The following is a 21,341-nucleotide window of genomic DNA, read 5'->3' on the forward strand; positions in this document are numbered from 1 at the left end:
TCACTGAAGTAACCGGTTAGTAACTTGTCACTCTGGTTCTGACTGCTGCTCAAATTTCTGATGCAGTACGATGCCCCAGAGCCAAAAGCCGAACGCGATGGGCTCCCCCCCCCCCCCCCTGTAGTGGTCAAGGACTACCGTCAATGGGGTGTATTTAAAGTAAACATAATTTTCATCCTTCTAGTGACGCCACTAATATCACTCTTAGGCGGCTGGCACGAAATTTGAATAGACGTCGTCTTTCAGGTGTAGAAACGTACCTACCAATTTTGTTTATTTCGCACAACTCCTTCTGCGGGTGTCGACTTCTTTCCGTCAGTGTATGTCATATCCGCAAATTGCATTCTGTCCGGGCAGAGCTACTAACGGCTCACTGCGGCAGTGTGGAACGGTTGCGACTGAACGATCGGAAGGAACGAATGCGCTACAGGGAGGCCAATAACACATCACCTTGCCGAGCTACCTCCGCCTAATAATTTGCGAGAGGCAACTCGGGGGCTGACCATTATGGTGACAAGGCACGAGTGGTATTGGGCTATTTAAAAAATTATTGAAATTGTAACAGTGAGAAGAGATACGTAATAAAAACTGAATAGATTTGTCTTTGCTATTCAAAACCGAAGTGCTTGATGGAAAGAAGCTTTTCCATTGGTAAATAGTACACTATTAAAAATGTAATAGGGTCCAGCGAGGAATACTTTTTCTTCATAGATACTACTGATGATATTGTTTCAATACTTAGTTATCTATAATTCCAAAAAAATGCAAGTGACAATTAAGAATATTACCAAAGCACCAGTTTAATCAGTCAAGGTTACAAAATACTGACAGGAATTATTTACAGAAGAATGGAAAGACTGGTAGAAGCTGACCTAGAAGAGTATTTTGTGTTTTGGGGAATAGTAGGATCACAAGAGGCAGTACTGATCCTACGATTTATCTTAGAAGATAGGTTGAAGAAAGGTATATCTATATTTATAGCATTTTTAGATCGAGGGTAAGCTTTTTACAATGCTGACTGGACTAAATTTGAAATTCTGAGGTAACAGGGATATAGCATTATGAGTGCAAGGTCATGTGCAACTTGTATAGAAATCAGTCTGCAGTTTGTAAGAGTGAAATGGCATCAAAGGAAAGCACTAGCTGAGAAGAGAGTGACACAGGGTTGTAGCCTATCCCGATATTATTCACTTCCCACAATGAGCTAGCTATGAAGGAAAAGCAAGGATACATTTGGAAAAAGTTCGGGGAGTAGATAAAAGAATTTGAAGTTGGCTGATGACACTGTAATTCTGTCAGAGACATAAAATAACTTAGAAGAACAGTTGAATGAAATGAATACGACCTTGAAAACATGTTACGAAATGAATGTCAACAAAACTAAGAGAAGGATAATGGAATGAATTCGAATTAAATAAGGCGATGCTGTGGTACTAAGATTAGGATAGGAGGCACTAAATGTAGATATGTTTTGTTACAGGTCATCAAAAGAACTGACGAAGGCTGGAACAGAGAGAAAATAAAATGCAGATTGGCAAGAGGCGGAAGAGCGTTTCTGAGAAAGAGATTTGTTAACATCTAATCCTGGGTGGTTATAATTAAAGTGCAGATACTCACAGACGTTCATTGTGGACTGTTATCATCGTATGACAGCGGAAATTGGTAGAGATTCTAATGCGTTAATGCGGAACCGATGTACACGGAAAAAAATTAGTTCCAACTTTGGCCTCCAGATACAAATCTTGAGCTGTGAATGCAAGAAAGATTTAATAGATATGTTTCCATATGTGTTGGAATAGGAACGGGATGGGGCTCAAGAGGCAAACAGGTGAGAAAGCCATAAAGTTGATTTTATTATTAACCGCCACTAATAGAATTTCTTCAGTCTGATCTACAGAGGCGTCGGCGAGATGTTGTACAGTGTCAAATTGGCACCTGATGGGCAAAATTGGAACTAATTTTTTTCAGCGTAAATCGGCTTCACATTAACGCATTAGCATATCTGCCAATTTTTACTACCATACTAGTTGCAGTCCACACTGGACCTCCGTGAGTAGCTACAATTTAATTATAACCACATGGTATAGGGAGTCTTTTCTGAAGACATTTGTCAGGAGTGTAGCGTTATACGGAAGGGAATGTGGAAATGTAGCGTTGTATGGAAGTGAAACGTGGACAGTAGGTCGGACAAGAACAGAACAGGAGCTTTTGAAATGTAGTGTTACAGAAGAATGCTAAGGTTAGAAGGGTAGATCAAAAAACTATGGAGGGAAAAAAAATTTATGACATAATTTGATTAGAAGAAAGGTTGACGTATCCTGAGCGGACAAGGAACCGCCAGTTTGGTAATGACGGGAAGTGTGGTAGGGGGAGGTGGACGTGAAGAGGGAGACCACGGCTCGAATAGAGGAAACAAGTTCGAATGGATGAAGGTTATAGTGGTTACGCAGAGATTTTATAGGACAGAGTAGCACAGAAAGCTGCATCAGATCAGTCCTTGCACTGAAGAACACAACAACAGTATCACTCATCCCTACTAAGTAATGGGGATGGTAGGTTAATAATTGGCTCCTTTTACCGACCTCCCGACTCAGCAGCATTAGTGGCAGAACAACTGAGAGAAAATTTGGAATACATTTCACATAAATTTTCTCAGCATGTTATAGTCTTAGGTGGAGATTTCAATTTACCAGATATAGACTGGGACACTCAGATGTTTAGGACGGGTGGTAGGGACAGAGCATCGAGTGACATTATACTGAGTGCACTATCCGAAAATTACCTCGAGCAATTAAACAGAGAACCGACTCGTGGAGATAACATATTGGACCTACTGATAACAAACAGACCCGAACTTTTCGACTCTGTATGTACAGAACAGGGAATCAGTGATCATAAGGCCGTTGCAGCATCCCTGAATATGGAAGTTAATAGGAATATAAAAAAAGGGAGGAAGGTTTATCTGTTTAGCAAGAGTAATAGAAGGCAGATTTCAGACTACCTAACAGATCAAAACGAAAATTTCTGTTCCGACACTGACAATGTTGAGTGTTTATGGAAAAAGTTCAAGGCAATCGTAAAATGCGTTTTAGACAGGTACGTGCCGAGTAAAACTGTGAGGGACGGGAAAAACCCACCGTGGTACAACAACAAAGTTAGGAAACTACTGCGAAAGCAAAGAGAGCTCCACTCCAAGTTTAAACGCAGCCAAAACCTCTCAGACAAACAGAAGCTAAACGATGTCAAAGTTAGCGTAAGGAGGGCTATGCGTGAAGCGTTCATTGAATTCGAAAGTAAAATTCTATGTACCGACTTGACAGAAAATCCTAGGAAGTTCTGGTCTTACGTTAAATCAGTAAGTGGCTCGAAACAGCATATCCAGACACTACGGGATGATGATGGCATTGAAACAGAGGATGACACGCGTAAAGCTGAAATACTAAACACCTTTTTCCAAAGCTGTTTCACAGAGGAAGACCGCACTGCAGTTCCTTCTCTAAATCCTCGCACAAACGAAAAAATGGCTGATATTGAAATAAGTGTCCAAGGAATAGAAAAGCAACTGGAATCACTCAATAGAGGAAAGTCCACTGGACCTGACGGGATACCAATTCGATTCTACACAGAGTACGCGAAAGAACTTGCCCCCCTTCTAACAGCCGTGTACCGCAAGTCTCTAAAGGAACGGAGGGTTCCAAATGATTGGAAAAGAGCACAGATAGTCCCAGTCTTCAAGAAGGGTCGTCGAGCAGATGCGCAAAACTATAGACCTATATCTCTTACGTCGATCTCTTGTAGAATTTTAGAACATGTTTTTTGCTCGCGTATCATGTCATTCCTGGAAACCCAGAATCTACTATGTAGGAATCAACATGGATTCCGGAAACAGCGATCGTGTGAGACCCAACTCGCCTTATTTGTTCATGAGACCCAGAAAATATTAGATACAGGCTCCCAGGTAGATGCTATTTTTCTTGACTTCCGGAAGGCGTTCGATACAGTTCCGCACTGTCGCCTGATAAACAAAGTAAGAGCCTACGGAATATCAGACCAGCTGTGTGGCTGGATTGAAGAGTTTTTAGCAAACAGAACACAGCATGTTGTTATCAATGGAGAGACGTCTACAGACGCTAAAGTAACCTCTGGCGTGCCACAGGGGAGTGTTATGGGACCATTGCTTTTCACAATATATATAAATGACTTAGTAGATAGTGTCGGAAGTTCCATGCGGCTTTTCGCGGATGATGCTGTAGTATACAGAGAAGTTGCTGCATTAGAAAATTGTAGCGAAATACAGGAAGATCTGCAGCGGATAGGCACTTGGTGCAGGGAGTGGCAACTGACCCTTAACATAGACAAATGTAATGTATTGCGAATACATAGAAAGAAGGATCCTTTATTGTATGATTATATGATAGCGGAACAAACACTGGTAGCAGTTACTTCTGTAAAATATCTGGGAGTATGCGTACGGAACGATTTGAAGTGGAATGATCATATAAAATTGATTGTTGGTAGGGCGGGTACCAGGTTGAGATTCATTGGGAGAGTGCTTAGAAAATGTAGTCCATCAACAAAGGAGGTGGCTTACAAAACACTCGTTCGACCTATACTTGAGTATTGCTCATCAGTGTGGGATCCGTACCAGGTCGGGTTGACGGAGGAGATAGAAAAGATCCAAAGAAGAGCGGCGCGTTTCGTCACCGGGTTATTTGGTAACCGTGATAGCGTTACGGAGATGTTTAATAAACTCAAGTGGCAGACTCTGCAAGAGAGGCGCTCTGCATCGCGGTGTAGCTTGCTGTCCAGGTTTCGAGAGGGTGCGTTTCTGGATGAGGTATCGAATATATTGCTTCCCCCTACTTATACCTCCCGAGGAGATCACGAATGTAAAATTAGAGAGATTAGAGCGCGCACGGAGGCTTTCAGACAGTCGTTCTTCCCGCGAACCATACGCGACTGGAACAGGAAAGGGAGGTAATGACAGTGGCACGTAAAGTGCCCTCCGCCACACACCGTTGGGTGGCTTGCGGAGTATCAATGTAGATGTAGATGTAGATGTAGATGTAGATGGGGCAAATGGTGCAAATGGCTCAGAGCACTATGAGACTTAACTTCTAAGGTCATCAGTCCCCTAGTACTTAGAACTACTTAAACTTAACTAACCTAAGGACATCACACACATCCATGCCCGAGGCAAGATTCGAACCTGCGACCGTAGCGGTCACGCGGTTCCAGCCTGTAGCGCCTAGAACCGCACGGCCACCCCGGCCGGCGGGATGTCGGATATCGTTGAAACAACTGGTTTTCCGTTGCATCGGTTTTTTCCACGCCAGTTTAACGTGCCTGTTAAAACCGCCGAAAATAACCGGTTTCTGAAATAACCGATTTTCGGTTTTTTATTCCTATTATTTCCTGTAGTATAGGTAGCAATCGAAGTTTCATGATACATAGAATCAAAATATTAAATTGAGAAGACAAATAAAAGAAAACTTAGTCTGTACACCGTTCGCTGCTTTTCTCTGAGTGTGATAATTGGTTGAACACTGTAAAAACTCACCAGTATTCTCCTACTGATTGTAATTTTTTGAAACGCTGCTCAAAAATTATGTTGTAATGGAGAATCATACCACTATTTGGACGTTACGAGTAGTCAGTACTAAATGGTGAAACTACCGTTGAGTAACTTCGTTTTTCATGTTAATTTGTCCGTTTTCAAAGGCTACGGTAAAGGCACATTATGTTGACACAGGCAACAAAAAATGGATCAAATAACTCTGAACACTATGGGACTTAACATCTGAGGTCATCAGTCCCCTAGAACTTAGAACTACTTAAACCTAACTAACCTAAGGACATCACACACATCCATGCCCAAGGCAGGATTGGAACCTGCGACCGTAGGGGTCGCGCGGTTCCAGATTGAAGCGCCTAGAACCGTTCGGCCACACCGGCTGGCTGACACAGGCAGCAGATCAGCTACTTTCAATTTTTATTGTTGTTCAGCTATTAATTTGTTACTTACTGTTAGCACCCTCTTTTCTTACTTCATAGAAATGGTAGACAAATCTTTAATTTTTCAAAGCAAATGAAACTTTGTACTTCATTACTACTTGACTTTGTAAAGATATTTCCAGACTGGTTAGAGCCATAATGCAGTACAACGGATGTCTGGCGACGACAGCGAGAATCTAACGTACAGACCAGGAGTGTCCAACCTTTTAGGTTGGGCCACACATAATATACTTGTCTAACAATAACCACTGACCAAAAAAACAAACAAACAAAAAACAAAAGGGACAACTGAGAGAACAGCATCGCGTGCCTGGAATTTAAAACTGGCTTTTTTTTTCTTTTTTTTTTTCACTGATCGTGTGATAGATGCTCACTTCTCGGGCTGAGACTGAGAAAGAGTCACCAAACGTATCATATCTACCTTATGCTGGCCAAGTATCCAGAAAGATTGATAGTCTTGTATGAAAGCATAGCATCTAAATAAAAAGTATTCTTTGTAAAAGACGATCTAGGTCTCTGTAATCTGGGTGTGTACTGCATTCTATGCAACTGTGACATCCTCTTGTTTATAGCAGACCACAGAAACAATCAAGGAAAGATGTGAGATATATCAGCGACCCACACAACTAAAATATTCAAGCAAATCAAATCAGCTGTCACGCGAGCACTGCCATGAATATAATCATGAAATGTAATACAATGAGACCAATGTTGTGGTGTAAATGTCTAGTTTCTGTGACTGCATGATTAAAAAATCTATCAAAATAAAGTTGTCAGAAAACCTAACAAACAGGGATATAGGTTTCAATTTAAATAACCCTTGGGAATGGCACTCAATTTATTAATAGCCATCGCATCCACTAGAGTAGGGAAATGCTGTGCAAATTTGAGTTTCAAGGAATACATGAGAGATCTGGAAACAAAAGCATGAAAGGGTGTAGGGAATATTGGGAATTGAACTTGGCTATAAATAGCAGCACAAGAGACAACAGTAGTTCAGTCTGGTTGAAGTCCAGCCAGAGAATATACACACTTAACAGCGAAACTCGTAGAACCTGAAGAAGATGACTGGCTCAGTCATCAAAATATTGTGCGTAAAATGGAAACAATAATTTGGCAGAACACCTGGAAGCACACAATTAACCGCAGAAATTATTTTCACCTACCAACAGAATTTACACAGTTGGAATTAAATACCTCATGTCAAAAAGGATTTTTGTTAAACAGAATATTTGCTGAAGCAGTTATATGTAAGAAGTTGAAACTGTGTGCCTAATGAGGATTTGATCCTGGCTCCCAGACTTTTTCTGGCTCTACCCCATTTATAATTACAGAAGGGGTACGCCCTGTGACAAAATTTAACACGGAACTACTTTGTGAGGCTTGCTTGAATGGTGGTAATTGGTAGTGAACTGCCCAGAACAAAGAGTTAGTGAAGGTGTCCTGGAGTCTCCAATACCTGCTTTTTAAATTCAGGGAAAATATTTTCTTTCATTAGAAAGAATTCTTTTGTTTTGGAGGTTTGGAATGTTGAACACCGATTAATTTCAGTACATTGGCGGTTGTTGTTCAGAGAAAATTGTCTCATAGCTGGAAGAAAAAAATTGTTTGACAAGCTTTGGTTGGTGTAAATCTTAGGTGTTTGAAACATTCTGAAAAGGGTATGAATAAATGTGTAAACTGGTATGCCATACAAACCCACAATGATTTAGGTATTTGTTAACAGTAAACAAGAAAAAGTTCCTTATAATTTATAAGATAGCATCCATATTTTCATGGAATGGAGTTTCAACTGTTAATTTCCTTTTTTAGTCCTGGACCATTAGAAGAATATTCTCAGTCACCAGACACTTCACGACCTAATCATATTTTAGAAAATTTTCTTCTTTCCTTAGCTTGCCTCTCTGAATCCCCTTTTTTGCTCTCTGAATACCTCTTTCACTAACCGATGTAGAATGATAATTACGTATTTTTCTTGATAATTTGATTAACTGCAGCACATCATGCTTACTAATACATGCTTATTATGTTTTACTACACAGTGGCCATTCTTCTATAGAACCTGAAATTTTCAGGGAGCTAGGGAGCATTTGTCTGGTATAAACCACACCTGCACACCTACACACGTACCTTAAGCCATGACACACGGGAAACCCGACATTATTGTCTCAGCACTGCTGTACCAGTTCTTATGCCATGTGCTCGATTCTGTCAATATTATCTAAATAGTACAGAGTGCTTTTCCCATTTTCTATAATATTGCAATATTTTAATCCGTTGCAAAGTTGACGAAAAAAGTACTTCTTTCCTAAAAAAAGGTTTATTTAAAAACGAGAAATTTTACTCTGCCGCTATGGCTAATTGGTTTTTCGGCTCTTTTACTCGGTTATTAGCAAAAAATAAAAAAAGAACCTTTTTTTAACCGAGGCCAAATTTAATACCGGAAAATACCGATTAGTCAGAAACGAAATATCGGTATCCACTATAACTGGTAGGTTTTTCCCAGGCTCACCGGTCCGAAGACGTCGTCAGCTAACCGGCCAGAGACGTCGGGCCGGAGTCCGACGGCCGGCGACCGTCGAGGAGGAGGCGGCGGCTGCGGGGGCGGCGGCGCCGGCGCCGCGGCGAGTGGGAGGGTGCCCGGGGGCACGCCGGCCGAGCGCCCGAACGCGTCCAGAGCTCTGCCGGTCGCCTGCGGCTGTCCGAAGCCGGCCAGCGGCCTGCCCTGGGCCTGGGAGAACGCGTCCTGCGGCCTGCCGCCCTGCAGGGGCCCGGAGAAGCCTCCAAACGCCAGCTGCTGCTGCTGCTGCGCCACCGCGCCCCACAGAGCGGACACGCTCACCAACACCTGTTCACAGTAGTTGCAGTTTTCACATTCGATTCGGTGAACTAATGTCAGACAATAAGTCAAGAAGGGTATGGGAAGGTGCGTATTAAATGCGTAAGGCTGCTCACCACTTCCCGTTTGGGCCGTGGAAGGCGCTCAGCCTTCACTGCCACAGCACCAGGATTCTACATCTACATCAACATGTGTTCTCTGCAGAACACAGTGCAGCGCCTGCCAGAGGGAATTTTTCCTTATACCACGCTTTGCAGCTGTTCCTCGTTCCATTCGCGTACAGATCAGTGGTAGAATAATTGCGTAAACGTCTCTACACGCGCTTTAATTAGGCTTATCATTATGATCTCTACGAGAGCGATACATAGCGAGTAGTAGCGTACGCCTAGATTCCTCACCTAAAGATGATTATTGAAATTTTTCAAATAGATTTTCGCGGAATAGTTAGCGTCATTATTCAATCGCTTCTTCAGCATAACCGTGACACTCACCTATGTGTCTTACAAACCTGTGACCATTCGTGCTGCCCTTCTTTGAAGACTACATATATCCCTATATGTCCTACTTATCGCGGATCCCAAATACAGGGTGATTCACGAAGAAATGCAAAGATTATTACACAAGTAAATTTATTTATTTTGTAGGTCTTATAATTATATTTTTCCCTGAGACATTTAAGCCTCTTCTTTATCTACGACATTGATTGAAGCAGAAGAAATGAAATAAAATTTGAGCTGCGGCCGGACCTCGAGGACCGGCGGCACCACAAATTTTATTTCATTTCTTCTGCTTCAAGCATTATCGTACATTTGTTTACTTTCCGTTAAGAACGTAGAAACGTTTATGTCATTCTTGGCAACCGTTAGTGAGTTGTATCAGTCCTTTCCTAACCTTGAAATGGGTTAGTTTTCTGTATTTTTCAGTGAAAGAGCATAATAATACTAGTGTATTTAAGTTCAACATGGATTCACATGTGTTATGGTATTAATAAGCGCCTATTATTTGACACATGCAGTTTTACTTAACGTTATTAGCATCATTTTTCCAAAATTAAATTCTCTACAATTTCTATTGAAAACTTTGTCTGCAATTTAAAAAACAAATTGGGCCAATAGTTAATAAGCTAAAAATTTTACGAAATTGCTTCTTTTCTTCTCTGGATGTTCTGGAAGACTACTGCCGGTACACACTTGGGACATGTTTTATTAGATTCACCAGATCAATAATAACAAAATAAGTGGAAATCGTGCTTTACTTTAACCTCGTACAGTTTTGCAATGGCTTCATATTAGCGAAGCTGCTAAATTTCAGGCAAAATCTTTTATTAGCCGTAACTAAACATTTGCGGACCTATGTTTATATCAACTTTTTCTTTAGTTTTACTTGTAGAATAACATATTAAAATATTTGCATTCCTTCGTGAATCACCCAGTATATGAACAACCTTTTATGGACAGACTTTCAATTTTCCCGTATTCTGCTAATGAACCAAAATCTGCTTTACCTGTTAGTAGAGTTCCGCTCCTACATTTCGGTAATTTTGAGTCAGTACGTAAATGACATAGTACATGGTAGGATTACCGGTAGTATTGGCAGCACTGGTAAGGAAAGAAACATAAATGATTGTATGAGAAAGAAACGGGAAGCTAACGACTTCTCTTTAATTTTTGTTTGCATATTTTCAGCGTAATTATAACTGTTCGTCGTCTAGTGTTAGTCCATTGTACATTTTATATCCTTATAAAACATAAATTTCATTTTATATATACGGAAAATTAGTTGATACAAACAAATCAGTTACATTTGAAGCAAGTACAGTTTATATGCACAAACATAAAAAATTATATACTTACTTGAATAGTACCTAAATTAAACATTCAAATTTTTTCCATGTTCTTATAATACTCGTTATTTTTAAGTAACAGATAGGAGGACATCTACGTAGAGCAAAACTGTTTCGTAGGCTCTGTGACCAAAACGTAATTTAAAATATAAGTAAACCCACTGCATAGCGTGCCCTCCTCCAATGCAAGCGAACCCGGGTTCGATTCCCGGCTGGGTCGAGGATATTCCATGAAGTGGAGATTTTCCCGTCCGACCATTTCACGAGTGTACCGTGAATATCAGGAATTCGGTAAAACATCAAATCTCAGACATCGCTGCGGCCGAAAAAAGATAATGCAAGAACAGGACTAACGACTACTCAAGAGAATCGTTCAGCGTGATAGAATTGCAACCCTTCCGCAAATTCCTGCAGATTTCAGGCTGGGCCATCAACAAGTGTCAGCGTGCGAACCATTCAACGAAGCACATCGACTTGGGCTTTCGGAGTCGAAGGTCCATTGTTGTACCCTTGAAGACTGCATGACAGAGCTTTTCGCCTCGCCCGGGCCCGTCAACACCGATATTGGACTGTTAATGACTTGAAACATGTTGCCTGGTCGGACGAACCTCGTTTCAATTTGTATCGTGTGGATGGAAGTGTACCGGTTTGGAGACAACCTCGTCAATCCATGGACCCTGCACGTCAGCAGGGGACTGTTCAAGCTGGTGGAGGCCCTGTTATGGTATGGGGCGTGAGCTGTTGGCGTGATATGGGATTCCTGATTCGTCTAGATACGATTGTGACAGGTGACATGTACGTAAACATCCTGTCTGATCACCTTCATCCATTCATGTCCATTGTGCACTTTGACGGACTTCGGCAATTCCAGCAGGACAATGCGACACCCCACATATCCAGAATTGCTACAGAGTCGCTCCAGGAATACTCTTCTGAGTATAAACACTTCCCCCGGCCAGCAAATTCCCCAGACATGAACAGTATTGGGCATATCTGGGATGTCTTGCAACGAGCTCTTCAGAAGAAATCTCCACCTCCTCGTACTCTTACTGATTTATGGTGCCAATTTACTCCACCACAACTTCAGTTATTAGTCGGGTGTGGGAGCCCTACACGATATTAGGCAGGTGTACCAGTTTCATTGGCTCTTCAATGTAGTAAGACACTGATCACATATGTAAAGCAAGCTATCTAAATTAAGTAACGCCTGATAGTTATGCCTCAAGGCTAATGTGGAGGAACCGCAGTCATGATCTGAACTGACCAAGGCAACCAGGAAAACTATTCTAGTCTCTGTTAACTTATTACAGTTTATGGTAGCCTACACTTGTTTAACAATTCTACCTATCACTTATGCTATGTGGTCATTCCATTTAATATCCCCATTAAATATTACAACGAGACATTTGTATGAGTTGACTGGTTGCATTTCTGACTCACATTGTAGTCATACGGCACTGCTTTCCTCCGTTTTGTAAAGCTCACAGTTTTATATTACTGAAAATTTAAAGCAGTTCCTCAGACTTGGCATAATTTCAAAACCTTATCAGAATCTAAGAATGTTTTGCAGTTTTTTTCAGATAGTACTTCACTATAGATAACTGCATCTGTAAATAGCCTGAGGATACTACCGATACTGTCTGCCTGACAACGTGGAAAAACGAGGGTTCGCACACACTACCTGTTGCTCTCTTGAAATTACAGTGATGCGCAAAACTTAAAGATAAAAGTAACTTTCACATGTTGCGTCACTGCTCAATAACATAGCTCAATGAAACTTGGACCGTAAATAGAAAGAAGTGCTACAGCATAGTACGGAAGGTAAGCTAAAGGAATAGGTAATGAGATGAATAGAGATCACACTTTTATTCGACGATAGTAATTATAGTGAAGTCAGTGTGATTTATGGTGGTACCATGGTCATCACAAAATAACGGGTCATGGTTCTTGGTACAGTGTGTGATCACCATGGATAGCAAAGCATTCTCTGCAACGTGTTTCCACACTGTCCATAAGGATGGTAAGGAGCTCCTGTTATAGGGTTTTCCACTCCTCCACTAGCGCAGTTGATAATTGCTAATTAATCGTTGGTTTCTGATGTGCTGCCATACGTCTCTGGATCGCACCTCACACGTTCTCGGTAGGACTTAAGCCGAAGAACGTGCAGGCCAGTCCATTGGCCGAATAGCCTCTCATTCTAAGGGCTGCTCTACCTGCACTGTTCGATGCGGTGGCGCATTGACATCTATAAAAATGAAGTCGAGGCCGAATGCACTCATAAAAAGATGCACATGGGGAAGTAGTACAGTGGTTTAACAACGTTTACATGTGAAGTAACGTGTTCAAAGATTTGGAGATCAGTTGTCGCATGCAACATTATTCCCTTCCACACCATAACAAGTGAACCACCAAAGCGATCATGTTCGACACTGTTGCTGGATATATTACGAGCTCAAATATGGGGAGAGTGGTAGCATGGATGCATTGGGGAGGCGTACTGCATCACGCCTACATTCAGTTGTTAACCGCGCTTGTGGAGGAATGAAACTCCGGACCACAAGAACGCGTTATCAACTTTGTGGCCATGTGGCATGTTGCAGAGCATGCATTGCCGTCCGATGTGCCACGGACCCTATTAAGAACCATTTCCCGCCATTTGTAATGTCCAGGGGTCCACCATGAATCGCGGTGACTTCAGAATAATTTTTGTTTTTGAATAAAAGTGTCATTTCTGGCCGACCGGAGTGGCCGAGCGGTTCTAGGCGCTTCAGTCGGGAACCGCGCGACCGCTACGGTCGCAGGTTCGAATCCTGCCTGGGTCATGGATGTGTGTGATGTCCTTAGGTTAGTTACGTTTAAGTAGCTCTTAGTTCTAGGGGACTGATGACCTCCGCTGTTAAGTCCCATAGTGCTCAGAGCCATTTGAACCATTTGTCATTTCTGTTCGTCTCATTGTGTATCTCTCCGAGTTACATTTTGTAGTATAGTGTAGCAGTTCTTTGAATGTATAGTCCAAATTTGTTCGGGCTATTTTATCTGGTAGTGACACAGCATAAGAAGATTACTTTCATCCTCAAGTTCTGCATACCAGTCCGAGTTACATTTTGAACTATAGTGTAGCAGTTCTTTGTGTGTGTGGTCCAAATTTATTCAGGCTATTTTATTTGGTAGTGACACATCATGAGAAAGTTACTTTTATTATTAAGTTCTGCATACCAGCGTACTCTTACATTTACACTTGGCTCTCCATCCAAGATACGCTACGTCTTCCTTACCAAGAACCGAGCTACAAATTTCGTTTGTTACTCCATATGATTGTACTTTCATTAATAAACATTGATTTGGTACTGAGACGAACGCTTTTCGTAGATCGAGGAATGTTGCATCTACCTGACTGCCTTGATTCAGGACTCTCAGGGTGTCGTACGAGAAAACACAAGTTGTATTTCGCATATTGATTTTTTCGGAATTGGCATGGTCGAGGTCATTTTGTTCGAGATACTTAATTACTTTTAATATGAAGCAGAGTAGCCGCGCAGGGAGAAAGGACATGTATGGCTGATGCAAGTGAAAGGCGTTTCGACTACCAGCGTGCACAGTGAAAAATGTTCGCTGCAAATGTTGAGGTGATTTAAACCCTAGAACATTGACAAAACACTCGTGATATGTAGTCGTGAGGGATCGTTACTTTTGATCGATGGCAGTTGTTTATGAAAACGTTTTAAACATTTAGACTAGGTAATCGGACATTTTCTGTATCAGCAAGAGAAAGTCTTGGTGCATAAAGGACGGACCGCTGTACACTACCCAGAGATTAAGTGCTGGAAGTTAGAAGCCATGCATGGAAAGCATCTTGGAACGATCATCAGATTATTATACCGCGATTCAAGCGAAAAAATTTCTGCAAAGGACAATGGGACCAAATGGCTGAGGCCAGGGTTCCCTAGGCTTACGCACTAATTAACCTAACTTAAACTAACTTACGCGAAGGACAACACACACACCCATGCCCGAGGGAGGACTCAAACCTCCGACGAGAGGAGCCGTGCGAACCGCGATTAGGTGCCTCAGACAGCGCGGCTACCCCGCACGGCTGATTCAAGAGACATGGTGACAAATTCGCTGAGTGGCAACTATTTTATTTGTTCGGCACGTAATTCCGCTTTCGGCTGCCGCGAAAGAGGTCGCCGCAAACTCATGACATGGCTATGGTCATTGACCCACCCCACGGTTGGATCGACATTTCGTATCTAGCCATTGAAACATTCGGAACAACTGTCATCTCGATTTCTGGACCTAGAATTTGTCATGGAACTCTGTGATTGTGTGTTGCTTAAGATGATCCTGGCTTTCTGATTTGAGCTCACGGCAGTCTCAACGTTCCCTCTCTACTGGCCATTGACTTAGCATTGATCTTGGTTTACAGACGATAGGTAGTCCACGGAATTTTCCTATCTAGTCTACGTCTAGCTACGACTCCAAACCATGTTAAACAATGTTGCATCGTTGCTGACAACCGTGACAGATTTCGAAGACTTCCGTCATGCGAAGTGGAGCTCGTCTGTTTTTCATATTAAAAAATGGTTCAAATGGCTCTGAGCACTATGGGACTTAACAGCGGAGGTCATCAGTCCCCTAGAACTTAGAAATACTTAAACCTAACCAACCTACGGACATCACACACATCCATGCCCGAGGCAGGATTCGAACCTGCGACCGTAGTGGTCGCGCGGTTCCGCACTGCAGCGCCTAGAACAGCTTGGCCACTCCGGCCGGCTTTCTTCATATTATGTACATATTTTGAATATCTTGAATCAACCTACTAAAGAGATATTGTGGCATGGAAAAATTAGGACTTGGCAAGACGTAAACATCTACTGGAAAAAATTTATTTGTACCATATGGCCGGCAGAACTTTTAACTAAAGTGATACTTCCCCAACAGGCACGTCACTTCTATTAATCCCGGAACCGACACATAGGCACACGCACGAATTTAGGTATTCCCTCAGAAAACCGAACACGGTCCCGGTGTTCATTAAACGTCTTAATGCCAGTGGAATGAAGTGTATGTGACCTCAGATAACGCGTTAACTTGTATAACATTAACGTAGTTAAACCTGCTTAAGCTTATTATGAGATTCTGAGGAAATTTTAAGCTTCATCTATATCTACGTCTACATCGATACTCCGCAAACCTCCTGGCAGTGTGCTATGGAGGGTATTTTGTGTGCCACTACCGCTTACCCCCCTTTTCAGTTCCAGTCACGAATTGATGAACGGGAAGAGCGACTGTTGCCAAGCCTCCGCACGAAATCGAAACCAACTGACTTTACCCTCACACTCTTTTCGCGAAATCTACACAGGAGGAAGCAATATTTTCATTGACTCTTCCAGAAACATATGAACTCGAAATTTTAAGAGCAAGATCTACATCCGTACAACCCGCTCGATTTGAAGCTAGCAATGCTAGAAATATGCAATGTCTTGTATTTTACTGGAGTAACAGTTAAAAATGGAGTGTCGTATAGTACAATTAAAAGGAAGTAGCAATACGTGGATACACGTATTCATTAACTGGTTAACTGAAAATTCTGAAGTTTTTACAGGTAAAAAAAAGAGATTAATAATGTCTTTGTAGGACTGCGCAGGACGCATACGCAGCTGGATAAATACGGATATCCTGTGTAGACAAAGAACAGCATTGTGAATGGTTACCGGTTTGTTTGTCTCAAGGTAGAATTTCACAGAACTATTTAAAAAACTGAATTGGTTACCGGTCAAGGAAAGGCACTGAACAACTCACAATACTCGCCAACTAAATTTGCTTTCATTGTGTAATCAAGAAATAAATTTATTAATATTTTCACGTGTCTATGCTACTTATTAAATGCAGTAGATTAAATTCTTCTTCTGCTAAATTGTGCTTTATCAGTAATGCTACCACTTTCGGGGGATTGTTCCTTTATCTTGACACATTTTGTCCCGAACAGTCACAACTACAGCGAAAAATCTTAACTGCTTCCAATTCTATTTCAGACATGGAACCAGCATCAAGGACGCATAATACAGTATGCCGTGTCCCACTTTCAAAACTTACAAGAGTTGTTAGTTTTGGAAAGGCGATACAACATGTCTAAAACGGGTAGTATTACTAACAAAGGACGTTTTTGCTGAAGCGGTAATTTATTAGCTACTTCCAGAAATATTGTAAAAACCGTGGGGAGAGATTTGTTGCTGTCATCTGACACAAGATCACATAAAACAGCTGTTTCCTCATACCTCCATTCATGAATCTGACTTAGGTAAGACACAGTCTTTCTTACTACACAGCTCGATATTAAAACTACAATAACATCTGCGGTATGCAACAAACGTGGAATCCATATGAGTTGCACTACGCGCTTGGATATGCAAGTGATTGGCATTGCAGTGCAACCCTGTGAAGTGAGTAATTGTGACGCCATGTCCTCTGTATGCAAAGAAATATTACGCAGCAGATTTCCAACTCAGAAATCGAATTTCAGTATGTTTTGTGAGGAGATCGTGTTATGCCTCGTGTGAGAAGCCGATAAAGAAGTAGATAATACGGATATAGGAACTGTTATAGAAATTTGTTGCCTGTCATCAACATGTTTCAATAATTGTGTTGAGAATCTAACAGAAAAAGTTTTTTGAAATGCAGGAGGCGTAGGAGGAGAAAGGATAAAGACAATTCAGCGTGGAAATGATCAAGCAATCTTGATAGAATCATAGGAAGAGGGTTGATAAGTGGGAAAATATTATGGAATGAGGTTAAATGTAGAGACCATCTAAGTGATAAAAATCAGCAAACTTGTAAAATCCGCCAAAATATCATAGGAAGGAAAGATCCAGGAATAAGCAATGTGTTTTAGGTACTTTGGAAGTTTCTTAGAATAAATGCGTATGGTAAAAAGACATTTGAAATGAGAAATATTTTTGGGCCGGCCGTAGTGGCCGAACGGTTCTAGGCACTACAGTCTGGAACCGCGCGACCGCTACGGTCGTAGGTTCGATCCTGCCTCGGGCATGGATGTTTGTGATGTCCTTAGGTTAGTTAGGTTTAAGTAGTTCTAAGTGATATATTTGTTGACATCAGAAATGATTTCAACAAAACTATGAAACAGATCTGAGAAATAGTTTGCCTAGGCTGTAGTGTTAAATGCTAGTGAACACGGGCAACTAAAAAGAAAGAGGAAAAATGGTTTAATAGATCTTAAATGTGATAATGAAAGAAAGTGCTTAATGTAAAATGTGCTGACAGAATGAGGAATAAAGAAGTATTTCTAGGAATAAGAAGGACAAGAAAGCTGATAGAAACGAGATGAATGAGGAAAACATCTTCGATGAGCATGTATTGCAAAAAAGTTGCCCTCAACGGGGTCTCATCGATCGTAAGTTGACAAAGAAGAAACGAAATAGAAGGAGAAGACTCGGAAAACCAGATGACCGTAAAAACTGGAGAAGTTAGAAGTAGGTTAAGGACGGTGCACAGGACAGAGGAAATTAAGGAGCGTCCAGTTGAGATCAGTAGCGACAGAGATGTACCAAAGAAGAGAGGAAAGTTTTAGTTTACCACGCCCCTTCTCGTGTGACTGCTGCCTGTCTCGCGACAGCAGGTACTCTACCTTCAGGCACAGCATCGCCGCTTCAGATGTGCCGCACTCAGCAAATACAGTCCGCAATTACGGAGCGTTTCATTTGGGAGGGCGGTCTGGCAACTGAGACGGAAGAGCGAATGTAGACCGCTTATATAGCGCCATTTCGGCCTGCTCGAGGCGTTACAAAACGGGCCTTTAAGTTAACGGCATAGTGGGCGTGAGTTGACAGGCGGCTGCGGGCAGGATGCGCCGTGAAGGGTCACCGCGAGGCCAGCCAGATGGTATCAGGGCCGCCAGGGAGCCCTGCCCTCTGGCGAAACAACTCCGTCTTCTGCTCCACTCTGCTGACTTACCTTATGAAACTCACTCGCTTTCTGCATATTCGTTGCATCTTTTCGGTTAGGCAGATCATCGTCTCCACTTCCAGAGCTACTCATAACATTTTAATTGTCGTTGGTGTTGTTCTTGTTGCAGTCTTCAGTCTGAAGACTGGTCTCATACAGTTCTCCATGCCACTCTATCCTAAGCAAACCTCTTAATCTCCGAAAAACTACTGCAGCCTGCATCCTTTCGAACCTGTTTACTTCATTCATCGCTTCATCTTTCTCTGTAACTTTAACCCCCCACACTTTTCTCCTGCACAAAATCGTCGAACCCTTGACGTCTCAGAACGTGTCCTATCAACCGATCCCTGTGTTTAGTCCAGCCCTGCCAGTTCTGTTTTACCTCCAAAAAAACTTGATAACACTTAAATCAATATTCGATATTAACAAATTTCTCTTTCCAGAAATGGTTTTTTTTGCCATTGTCAGTGTACATTTTATATCCTCTTTACTTCTGTCGTCATCGGTTATTTTACTGCCGAAATAGCAAAGCTCATCTACGATTCTTAGTATCTCGTTTCCTAATCTAATTTCCCCATCATCGCCTGATTTAATTCCACGAATTTCCATTACCCTCGTTTTGCCTTTGTCGATGTTCATCTTATATCCTTCTTGCAAGACATTGTCAATTCCACCCAACTAACTCCTCACAAATCCTTTTCTGCCTCCCACAGAATAGGAAAGAATAGCAATAATCACAAAGTTCAAAATTTTTATTTCTTCTCCTTGAACTTTAATTCCCTTTCTTTAACTTTTGTCTTTACCTTCCTTTACTGCTTGCTCGGTGTGTAGACTGAATAACATCGGCGATTGGCTAAAACTATGTCTCACTCTCTTCTCAACCACTGCTTTCCATCCACGCCCCTTGACTTTTATATGGATGTCTTAAAATGGAACTGCGACCAAGAAAGTAGATGATGGTTTTAGTCCTTTCCTACGTATTTATTCTGCAGTGCTATACATTCCTCCCAGTGCCAGATTTGGCTGGGACTTTTATCGTTCGAGACTGCGTTTTGGCTGTTCAGAAAACCGCTTCGTAATCATTCAGGAAATTCCGATCACGCAATGATTTCTTCATTCGAGGAAAGAGGAAGGAGTCACTGAGTGTCATGTCAGGATAATAGAGAAGCTGAGGCATAATTTGACAGCCCAAAAATACGCAATTTGTGAGGCTCTGTATAGATTTGTTCGTGGAGTGTCCTAATTAACTGCCTATCAAAATTAATAACAAATTACAAGGATCTTCTACAACAAAAGACCTCGCCCGTTCCCTTGGATTATTAAACTTCAGTGGACAGAACGCGCATAACTACGTGTCACTCATACACACTGCTACAATTCACAAACCAAAGTCCACTTATTTCGAAGCAATCCCAGTCCGTTCACGTTAGTTACTTACAAATGTGATTAAAATTCTAGTAACCTCACTTATAAACAACAGCTAATCAGACGAATCGCGTAAGTCGACACCTGGTCCTCCAAATTAACTTATGTCAACCCGAAACCCTCTCGAAGTCACGTCTTCTCTTTAACATTCATATATCAATTATATACACCCCTCGAAACAAGACTAAACACTTGCGATTCTGACTTCACGCTTTCAGTTCCCGCTACATTTTCATTAGCTGTTAACTCGACCGACTCAGAACCACTACTCACTCCGATCGCTCTCTAATGCTAGCGCACGCAGCTAGGCATATTGCTGGTAAGAATAGCGATAACACTACCGTTATTACACCTAGAGTAAGAACACACCCTTCGACAACTTCTCACGACGCTTCGTCTTGACTTACTACAAAACACGCGAATATGTTCCTTTTTAAAAGACTCGGATATTAAAGTGGGAAACCAGCATTCTTAATCTTCATTCCGCCTACCTTACTAAAAATTTTGTGACTCGACCATATTCGCGCCGTTTTAACGCAGAACGTTATACATCCAATTACCCAGTTTCTCTTTGCAGCTAAGCCTTCACACTCAGCATCTCCCTCTCACTGCCACTATCTATATACGTCTCCCCCCTTCCCTCGCTTTCTCCTTTTTCCTCCATTTGTTTACAGTATAACCCACTACCACTGCCTCCTCTCTCACTTACATTGCCTTCTTTTGTCTTTCTTTCCTACTGCTCATATCCCCACCATAATTCGACAGCTCAAAAATTCCCTCGGGTCTAATCTATGTTTCCCCTAAACTCAAGTGTTTAAAATTTCTGTCCGAAATGCGCCCTCTGCTGTGCTGGGAGGGTCCAGACCCTCTTCCACAAGCCTACATATGGGTTCCACTCATTTGTATGTTTCGTTTCCAGTGTCTTCTCTCTCTTTTATTCGCACTGCTACTATCTCCATCCTTCTTTCTTTCTTTTTTAGTGTCTCCCATTGACCATCAGTATCTCCTGCTTGGCTCCCACTGCTATTTTCAGTCATCTCTCTTTTTGTTTCACTGGTGCTTTTACTCTCACATCATCACTGCCTCTCCTTTATCTCTCTCCTACTGTTACTGTCTTCTTTCTCTTCCACCGTCACTGTCACTCTGCTCCTCTCTAACACTAAAAAGTGCAAATATGTTCGCATGCTAAAATTTTTGGCGAGTAAGGCGGAATGAGGACAGGCAGCTGGTTTCCCAATTTTCTGTCAGTCTTTT

General features: G+C 41.8%; 1 protein-coding gene across 1 annotated transcript in view; it reads right to left on the bottom strand.

The window, feature by feature from the left end:
- LOC124798429 (cuticle protein 19.8-like) overlaps positions 1-18,452 on the bottom strand; it is a 33,771-nt gene extending 15,319 nt beyond the window's left edge. Inside the window, exons 1-2 of the mRNA XM_047261837.1 lie at positions 18,346-18,452; positions 8,528-8,863 (exon numbers count right to left, since the gene is read on the bottom strand). Of these exons, the coding sequence (XP_047117793.1) occupies positions 8,528-8,863; positions 18,346-18,360 (351 nt within the window). The 5' untranslated portion in view covers positions 18,361-18,452. The remainder of the gene's footprint in view (positions 1-8,527; positions 8,864-18,345) is intronic.
- Between the last annotated feature and the right edge of the window lie 2,889 nt (positions 18,453-21,341).

This window comes from Schistocerca piceifrons, chromosome 5 (genome assembly GCF_021461385.2).
Source record: "Schistocerca piceifrons isolate TAMUIC-IGC-003096 chromosome 5, iqSchPice1.1, whole genome shotgun sequence".
Classification (NCBI taxonomy): Eukaryota; Metazoa; Arthropoda; class Insecta; order Orthoptera; family Acrididae; genus Schistocerca; species Schistocerca piceifrons.